This window comes from Arachis duranensis, chromosome 8, assembly GCF_000817695.3.
Source record: "Arachis duranensis cultivar V14167 chromosome 8, aradu.V14167.gnm2.J7QH, whole genome shotgun sequence".
In the NCBI taxonomy this organism is placed as follows: domain Eukaryota; kingdom Viridiplantae; phylum Streptophyta; class Magnoliopsida; order Fabales; family Fabaceae; genus Arachis; species Arachis duranensis.
In genome coordinates this window covers 12,265,490-12,275,271 of record NC_029779.3, presented here as the reverse complement: position 1 = coordinate 12,275,271, position 9,782 = coordinate 12,265,490, and the positions used below count along the sequence as shown (strand labels likewise).

Here is a 9,782-nt window from a genome sequence, read left to right as displayed (position 1 = left end):
CTCATTACCTACTTTTCCAACAGCAATGATTTTACCTTTACCATCATCTCCAAAGGTCACAAAACCTCCATCATACTTGTTTAGTTTGATGAAGTAGGTTGACCTTCCAGTCATGTGCCTTGAACATCCACTATCCATGTACCGCATGTCCTTTTTGTTCTTGGATGCTAGGCAAATCTGCATGATGAGTTTCAAGTAGCCTTAGGTATCCAAATTAATTTGGATCCTTTGAAGTTAATCCATCTTGGTTGCCCAAGTGCATTGAAATCACAAACAACATTGTAGACTTTGTTTCCTACAACTCTCTTCTCAATGAAGCATTGTACATATGAGTGACCAAATTTCTTGCAATTAACACAATGATTTTCTTGAGTGTGTTGCTGAAACTGATGTGAGTTATATTGCTTGAAATGATTAAAGCTTTGAAATTTTCTGGTTTTTGGAGGAGATGCATTTCTTTTAACAAACTGATTTTTATTAAAGTTATTCCTCTTTGCAAAAGTATTTTCACCAGAATTTTTTTGAACATTATTGCCTTTCGAATATGAGGTTTTGTTGTAAAATGGTTGTTTCTTGAAAACAACCTCATTTTTCGAAACATAGCCTAAACCTGGTCGGTTTGAACTCGGACCAGTTCTTGGTGAAATTTCAGTTTCATTTGTGTATTCTTCATCAGATTTTTCTTCACAAGTGGAAACATATCCGATACCTGATTTATTTGGTATGGATTTAGTATTTGATGAAGAGGCCACAAATTTTATAGAGGAAGTGTTGGAAACAGCATCTTCCTTGGCTATGTAGCATAAACCAGATTTTTCAAACAATGGTCTTTGACTTGCAAGTAATTTGTCCAAGTTACTAGAACCTTGTGCAAATTTTGCCAAGTCACCATTCAGCCTTTTAATCATATCATTTAATCTTTCATTTTCAGCAATTAACTCATGAGAAGGATCCACAATGTGCTTTCCTTTTAATTTTTCAAGTTTAGATTTTAAAAATCTGTTTTCTTCAATGATGTCCAAAGCACATTCAGTTTCCTTTACTTTTTCTTTAAAAAATTCATTTTCAGCTCTTAACACATCTCTTTCAGATCTGCAACCATTGTATTTATCAAGCAGTTTTGAGGTATTTAAAGTGAGATCATCAATAATAACATGCAAGTCCTCAATGGTCAAATCATAATAATTTACCTCATCAAGATTGTTGTTTCCAGCCATGAAACAGTCTTTGTCATTTCCTTCAGATTCTTCTTCTTCATTTGAGTCATTCTCAAGATCTTCCCAAGCTGCCATGAGTACTCTCTTCCTTTTCTTCTTCCCTTTGTCTTCCTTTTTGAGCTTTGGACAGTTTGATTTGAAGTGTCCAGCCTCCTTGCAATGATGGCACGTCACTTTGCTCAAGTCCATCTTGTGCTCCTTTGAACTTGAACCCTTGTATTTGCCCTTGTTCTTCATCATCCTTCTAAATCTCCTAGCAAAAAACAAAAGCTCGTCATCTGAAATACCATCACTAGACTCACTCTCTTTTGGTTCTATTTGTGACTTGCGGGCTATTCCCTTTTTCTTTGAGTCTGTGTTTGTGTGTGTGGCTTCTTTAGGCAAGGAGTTTTCCTCTCAGCTCATCATAGGTTATGGGACTTATGTTGTTACTCTCGGTTAGGACAGTGGCAGTGTTTTCCCACTCTTTTGTGAGGCTTCTAAGGAATTTTCTCACCAAGGTTTGTTCCGCATAGTTTGTACCCATAGCATCAAGGTTGTTGATTATGATTGAGAATCTCTCAAATGCTTCATCAATGCTTTCTCCATCCTTCATGCTGAACATCTCATACTCTTTTTGCAGCATATCAATCCTCGTTTCTTTTACTTGTTTGGTGCCTTCATGTGTAACCTGGAGTTTTTCCCAGATTTCTTTGGCTGTCTTGCATCTAGACACCTTCCGGTATTCTTCAAAGCTGATAGCACAGTGAAGAAGGTTGATTGCTTTGGCGTTCAGCTCTATCTTCTTCTTATCATCTTCATTCCATTCAGCTTCTTCTTTTGGAGTCACCACTCCATCAGCACTTGTTTTTGTTGGGACCTTTGGACCGCTCACAACGATCTTCCATAAGTTGTAGTCAATGGATTGGATGAAAATCCTTATCCTTTCTTTCCAGTAGGAATAGTTCTTCCCGTTGAAGAAAGGTGGCCGGTTGTTTGACTGGCCTTCAGTGAGGGTGTAAGCAACTGTGGTTGTACCCAAGTTGTTCGCCATTTGATCTTTGCTCCAAGAGGTTAAGCTTGATTCTTGAGACCTTAGCTCTTGATACCAATTGAAGGTTGGGGAAGGCTTAGAGAAGGGGGGGTTGAATCTATGCCTTCCTTTTAAGTTGCTATTTTGACCTTTTTAGTAGAAGTTACAAATCTGATTCTGTTTGAACTCAGCACCAGAAATTTATGAGACAATTTATCTCTTAGTGCTAACCCAACTAAGAAAGGGATACCTTTCAGGTACAAGATACAAGACACTTAACCAACCTAAAGAAATCAGAAAATAACTCTAGGCTTTTCTCTCAAGTGTATCTCTCAGCCTTTTTCCACTCATGGCTTTTTCTCAAGCTTTCTCACAATGCCTTTTCTCTCAAGAAATTACAGAAAGATAAGCTTAGAAAAGTACATTACAATCAGAAAAACATGAAGGAGATTGACTTCAACAACAGCCTCTGTGCTATGCGAAAAACCAGATTAGCAAGCCTCTGATTCAGTTCTTCATACTGGCGGAATGCACCTTTGAGTAGGTTGCACTGTCCAGTTAGTTGAACTTCTTTAAAGTGCTCTCTCAGAACAAACACCTCAGGTTCACTGGTTTTCTCTCCTTGCCTCTAAATGAACAGCAAGCTCCTTTTTTATCTTCATGCATGTTCCTTGGTTCTTCATCCAAGGTCAACACCTTGAGCCTTGAGCTTCACCAACTCACAGATTCACTTTTTCATTTTTAACATCAAAGAGTAACTTTTGCTTCTGACTTTTCCAACTTGACCGAAAGCCATGAAGAAGTAACCGAACTTGTTTTCCAATGGTCGACCAAATCTGAACCCTTGAATACCAACTTGGTCCCCAAGTCTTGAATAAGACCGTAGATACACAGCAGAATAGGGCAGAGAACAACTTTCCCTTCAAAGCCATTTTCGGATAGAGCAGAGAGTAGGGAAGAAAGGATGAAGATCTGATGCATGCAAGATGATATGGTTTACCTTTCTTAAGCTTGATTTAGCTTGGGATTTCTGTTTTAGCTTCTGTGCTTCAAGCTTCAACTCTCTCTCTCTCTTGCTTTTTTTGGTTAATGGCTTATGGAAGAAACTTTTTCTTCTCTTTCTCTTTCTTGCTTTTTCTGAAATCTTGATGTGACTTGATTAGAAGGAAGAAGAACGTTGCTTTTAGTTAAGCAAGAGAGAGGGAATTTCAATTCTGAAACCAGTTCGGGCTTGGATCGGATATTAGTATGCATGGCCCGATTTAATTTCTTTGGTTTCTTCCTTTGCTTTTGCTTGGGCTCTTTATTTTGCTTTCAGCCCAATATTGTTTGCTGAATGCCTTTTATTCCATTTGGGCTATTAACATTTGGCCTGCAACAATAAACAATTAGTTAATAAGTAGATATAATTAATCAACACTAATTATTTATTTTGCTCAAAAATAATGTTTGTCATCATTAATTAATTTAGTTAATTTCTTAACTCAACAGTTTGAAATGCTGAAAGTGTTTGATAATTCTTGATTGTTGATGGAAGTTGCTGCTTAAGTCATATAATGCCATATAGATGAAACTACTAATCTTAATTGAATTGCTTATTGTTGTTTGATGGATGTTGCTGCTTGATTCTTGATTCTTGTTTGTTGATTGTTAATAGATGTTGTTTAAGTGAATTATTGGTGGATAGAAATTTTAGCGCATTCTAGTTATAGATGAAACTCTGCCAAAATTTCTAAAAAAAATCTAAATGTAATTGAAGTTTATAGATTACTTCAAATAACTTTTTAGTAAACTACTAATAAGTTTTTCATTGATAGGTTTGTGCAAAATAACAATGCATGTACACAGGAGTGTACTAATTCATCAAGCTAATGTACGACTACTCATGACCGAGCTACAATAAGATCCTTACTGAGACCAGAGAGCGATGAGTGGGCGGTAAAAACTCAACATATTCAAACCTTAGTTAGTTTATATCTTCTATTTTGTTTAATTATTTTTTAATTTCGATTAACTCATGCTAAATATTCTTTCTGCAAGAGAAATTTATATGGGATAAGACTCATGATACCATTATCAAGAAAATCTTCGACCATCTGATGGTTAGGTGGCTTCAGCAGATGTTGAAGGATGTATGTGAGCACCGCGACTACCTCACCACCATTTGGCTTCGTCCGGACATTAAGAAGGCACTGTGCGTCCATTGGGAGAATAATAAGGGGTTCAAGAGTAGATACCTCACAAACAAAGCTAACAGGGTATCAGCCATGTCGTCGAAGTATACCGGTGGGAAGCGACTTTCATGAAAACAAGGGTCAGACTGGTATGTAACTTGTTTCATTTTGTTATTAAGTTTGTTATAGTTTTAATATAATGTCATTATTACTTGACTTAATATGTGATTTCAAAATGTGTAGTCTAAGTCATTGGATCGTGATGCGACGATGCCGGAGACTTTCAAGTATACTCACACGTTGAAGGAGAAAAATGAGAGATTTCTGATCAGCGGATTGCGGATTATTATGTGAGTAAACATCATGTGATAAAAAATTTTTGATTAACTGCAAACCTAATCATAAAATGTGTTACACAGGAGTCCTACACACAAAGATTGGAGGTCGCAACTCAGCAATCTCAATGTACTGGAGACAACGACAACAACAACAACTCTGATGCATCATTTGCCGATCCTGATATAGTTTAGTGCGATGTCGCATCTGAGCCGTACAAGAGTCGTGTCAAGGGGTGGGATCATTCTCCGCTGTCAACCTCCGCACATCCACATTAAGACAATCATCTGCCTCTGCCACTAGTCAGCCCGTTGATCCCAGGACGGTGTCGATTTGAGGGAGCAGGTGCTACTCATCACCTGGAGCCTTCACCAACAGGCTCAGTAGTTGCAGGAGTCTGAGAAGAGGTATTAGGCAATCCTCTCACGCATGACAGATATAGGTGACCTCAGGCTAGAATGGAGGTAGGAGCAGAAGTGACTTCAGCGGATGGAACGACAAATGACGACATACCAAGATCAAATGCGCGCCAATTGTAGAGGCACTGCTGGTGGTAGCGGCGGCGCTATTGGAGGGGCATAAACATCATCGCTTAGGCCGCTGCCTTCGTAGAACCAGTGGGATGACGACGACAACTATCAGGATCTTTAGTGAATAGGGTTTTGTTTTAGACTGTTGATTGTATTATATCTTCTGTTATTTGACTTTTCATTTCATTTGTATGCTTGATATTTAATTTAACATATTTGGTTTCTATTATTTAGAATTTGACTACTAATTGTGCAAAAAATGAATTTGAATAAAAAATATAGAATTTGACCACTAATTACGTCAAAAAAAATAAAAACAAAAAATTGAACTTACCATCAGATTTATCGAAACAAAACTTGGCGGTAAAAATGTAGGAACAAAATAATTTGGCACCAAAGTTATCATCAAAAAAATTTGTCGGTAACTGACATCAGATATTCATAGCTTAAAAATCAAATTTTGCCGCTAAATCCGTCGCAAGTTTCGCGGACAGCAAAATCCGATGGTAAACAGTTACTGGCGAGGTTTATACTGTCAGATTTAATCCGACAAAAAATCCGATGGTAATATTATTACCAGCGAATTATTTTGTTTTTCTGCCGGTATTCAATGTTTTTTCTTGTAGTGTCATTGAGTCGGCTCGCTCAACTCGCTAAAAAGCAGGTTGGGCTAGGGTTTTGAGTCCGTCAAAAGAAAAAATTTGTCTAACACACACCGCTTAATCTACAGGCTTTGACGGAGCAGAGCGGGGTGGGCTAGCCTTGCGGGCCCACTATTTTGTTTTTTCTTTAAGGCCTAAAACAAAAATTATCCAAATCCATAAACCCAACTACTAAACTCGGAACAAATAATCCTATCCATAAATACAATTTACTCCCATCACTCTCTCCTCTCACCCCTAACCTTACTCACAATTCACAAGTTTGATTTGAAATGTTTGTATTTTACTTTAAGTTATAACTTGGATAATGTTTGATTAATTAAAAATTTGAATAATGTTTAATTTGATGTTTTGGATAATGTTTATTTTAATTTGGACAATGCTTATTTTATTATTTTGTTAAAAAAAATTGGTTGAATATTATTTTTATTAAAAATTTAGAACTATATAAATTTAGAAATCATAGATTTATTAAAATGGTTGTGAAATTGATTTTTTTTCAGTATTTAATTATTAAGTAATTTTTAAAAAAAATTGAAAGAATATGCCGGCTTGCCAATTTGTCGTTAGACGAAACAGGATGGACTAGTCTGTTAACTGACGGACTTTTGATAAAATAAAACAAGATGAGCTAACCCGCTTGTTATTTTATTTCTAATCCTAATTGAGAACATGAAATTGTGATGTTATTATGTTAGAGTAAAGTATGTATTTTGTGTCTACATTTTTTTTGAAAATATCTTTATTTTTAATTTATTTTAATTTTATTTTTAATGCTTTAAATATATTTTAGTTATATTTTTAAATATTAAGAATAAAATTAAAACTAAATATTAAAAATAAAATTATTAAAACAAAATTTAACTGTTCAAGACTAAGTATTTGGTAATCAGTAAATTATTTTTTAAATAAAAAATTATTTTCTATTCAATGTATTGAATTTTTCCAAAAAAATAAAAAAATCAATTTGCACTGTATTCCATCACTGGTTATTATTTGGGCAAAGTGGGTCCATCTCCATGCAAAGCTGACTAAGCCACATATTTCCTTCTAATTATAACTCAGGTAATTCTTGATTCTTTTCAAATTTTTTTTTTTTTTTGGTAACGCACACTTCCACATCTTATAGATATGAATATAAGAAGATAAGTAAATAAATAGAGAATAAATCAATTATAAATTATTTAATGTAAATTAATAATATATGCTTAGTTTTATAAATAACTTATCATTATAATTTAAAAATTAGTAAATTCTCAAGAATTTCAGAGTTTCTGAATAATGAGAAGAAACCCAAACTTTCGTAATAAAATAAATGGTATCCGAGATATAATTCATCCATAAAAAATATTAAACAACTAATGTTATCTACAAATAGTATTACGGCATATGTTAGGTGGATTTTAATATATCTATTTATGGTAATTATAATAATTATATATATGTTATTGAAATTAAAGTAATATTTTTTATTTATTATTTTTTTATAAGGAAGTGTGCATTATCATAAAAAGAAAAGATGAAAAGAATCAACAATTACCTGAATTATAATTAGCAGGGAATATGAGGCATTGTGGCTTAGTCAGCTTTGCATGGAGATGGACCCACTTTGCACAAATAATAACAAGTGATGGGAATATTGTGCAAATTGATTTATTTTTTCTGGTGAATTCAATACATTAAATATAGTGTAAATTCTAATTTATCCCTTGGATTTGACTCACATACACTTTTCACTAAATTAACTCTCAGACATGATCGAATAGTACAAAAAATACTTTATACAACTTTTTTAAAAATTATTTTTAGAACTAATTACCTATCTTTCTTAATTAATATTCATACTAGACCAAGTAATTTTTTAAAATAGGTAACATTCCAACAAATAGTTACCCTTTATTTATTTATTTATAAGAGACTTGGGCCAATAGATCAACTCAAACCAAAAAACAAAGAATCCCTGCCTCTAATCATCTCAGTACTCACTGAAATTCTCCAACTGTTTGCACGAAAGAAAAGGCTGAATTTTGCATGTTCTGAAACGTCTTTTTCTTCGCAGCACCGGCATAGAAATCGAAACTCTGAGCGCTAGTGATCCCGTAAAAATCTCACTGTTGGAGACCGTATTTTGTTGAGCCTCGAGTGTAACCCATTTAGTCACCGCAGCAGCAGTTGGGTCCTCTCCGTCGACGTCCTCCATCGGCCAGGAGGTCCAATTCACAACGGCCATAGGTCTCTGCCGTTTTTACCGCAGCCAATCCTTCGTCTGTCTTCTTCTACCGCAACATCCTCTCCTTTCATATCCCCGGTTTCAATTTTAACCCCACATGTGAAGATATGGTTGACACTCAAATCTAGAACATGTGCCCGTAAGACCGCATCGCCGTTGGTTGCATGCAGGTTCTCTGCCTCAGATCATAACGATCTGGATTGACCTCTTGCTTTCTTGCCTCCATTCTCGATTCGAACTTCTTCAATTTACCCATTTTTTTTTCTCTTTTAATTCTTAGCATTCTTACCTCATGTTCGAATCTCATTCCTAAGAATACTTTGTATTTCTGCAGGTGGATGAGTGCTCCAGGTCGAATGTAACGTTTCTGATTCCGCAGCCTTTGCCACTGCATGAGCAAGACGACTACCATTCCTGGGAGGCCAAGTCATTCCTTTTTCAGGTAAGTTTTCCATTAAAATTTGAATATCTTGGATGATAGCCAATGCTTCTCCTATGGTTGTCTTGGATTTAATTGTTTGAATGAGCTTTAAATTGTCTGATTCTATTAGCGTTTTGTCCATGTTCAAATTGTTTACTATGATTAATGCTTGTCTTATTGCTTGGGCATCTGCCACAGTGCTTGATTTGACTTGAATCTTCCCTGAAAATCCTAATAGCATATTTCCTTTACTATTTTTAATTACCACAGCTATTGCGCCTGTCCCATTGTACTTTCGAAAGGCAGCATCAACATTTGCTTTCAGCCAATTTTCAGGAGGAGGTCTCCATGTCACCGGGTAAGTTCTACTTCTATTGGCTTCTATTTTTTTATCTGTTGTTTCTCTACTAGCTTCCCATAAATTGTCTCTAATGTTCTTGTTTTACTGATTGTCCAACTTGGATTCACTTCCTATTGTTGAAAGAGTTTGTTATTTCTGGTTTTTCATATCTCCCACAAGAGAAATCCTAGCTTACTGATCCTCTTCTCCTTGTCGTCTCCACTTCCTGCTCTGATCTTTCTTATACATTCTACCATCCAACTTCCAATCAAGTTCACTGTCTCCGCTGTTGGGGTCTATTGCAATTCCGCCCCGAACCATGTTGCTCTCATCCAATCACATAGCAGTAAGGCATGTTTTACCGTCTCCATCCCTTTTAAGCATATCTGACACAATGGATCTGGTGCCATCCTCCTTTTATGCAAATTAGAACCTACTAGTAATATATCCTGACATGCTTTCCATAAGAACATTCTGATTTTCTACAGAACCTCCATTCTCCATTCCTCCTTCCATATCTCCCTTTTGTCTTCACTTGTTGATGGATTTTCATTTCTCATGTCCTGCCCTGTTTNNNCCCTTTTTTTTTTTTTTTTTTTTTTTGCAACATAATATCCAGTTCTTATGGAATAACTTCCATATTCCTTCCATGGCCAATACAAGTAGTCATCTCTATTCACTACACTAACAGGAGTGCTAAGAATCTCTTTGCAGACTTTCTGAAAAAATCTATTTTCAATTATTTCTCTCTTCCACCCTTTTCCATTTTTAATGAGATCTTTTACCTTCGAATCATTTGTACTATACGCATCGAGAGGCTTGCTTCTCCCAGTGATCCAATTGTCTTTTCAGATACTTAC

At 35.5% G+C, this 9,782-nt stretch overlaps 1 protein-coding gene across 1 annotated transcript; it reads right to left on the bottom strand.

The window, feature by feature from the left end:
• Positions 1 to 8,451: 8,451 nt before the first annotated feature.
• On the bottom strand, positions 8,452 to 9,243 carry LOC107460762 (uncharacterized). The gene is made up of 2 exons (XM_016079149.1): positions 9,119 to 9,243; positions 8,452 to 9,010 (listed from the first exon to the last, which is right to left on the bottom strand). Exons 1-2 carry the CDS (start codon positions 9,241 to 9,243, stop codon positions 8,452 to 8,454), a joined length of 684 nt encoding a protein of 227 aa, XP_015934635.1.
• Positions 9,244 to 9,782: the final 539 nt, after the last annotated feature.

What these genes read in the sequence shown, in the direction of transcription:
- LOC107460762 (XM_016079149.1), bottom strand. Translation starts at nt 9,243, where the DNA reads ATGGTTCGGGGCGGAATTGCAATAGACCCCAACAGCGGAGACAGTGAA. An exon ending in CGACAAGGAGAAGAGGATCA is followed by an intron (nt 9,011 to 9,118) that starts GTAAGCTAGGAT and finishes CAAGAACATTAG; the next exon opens with AGACAATTTATGGGAAGCTA.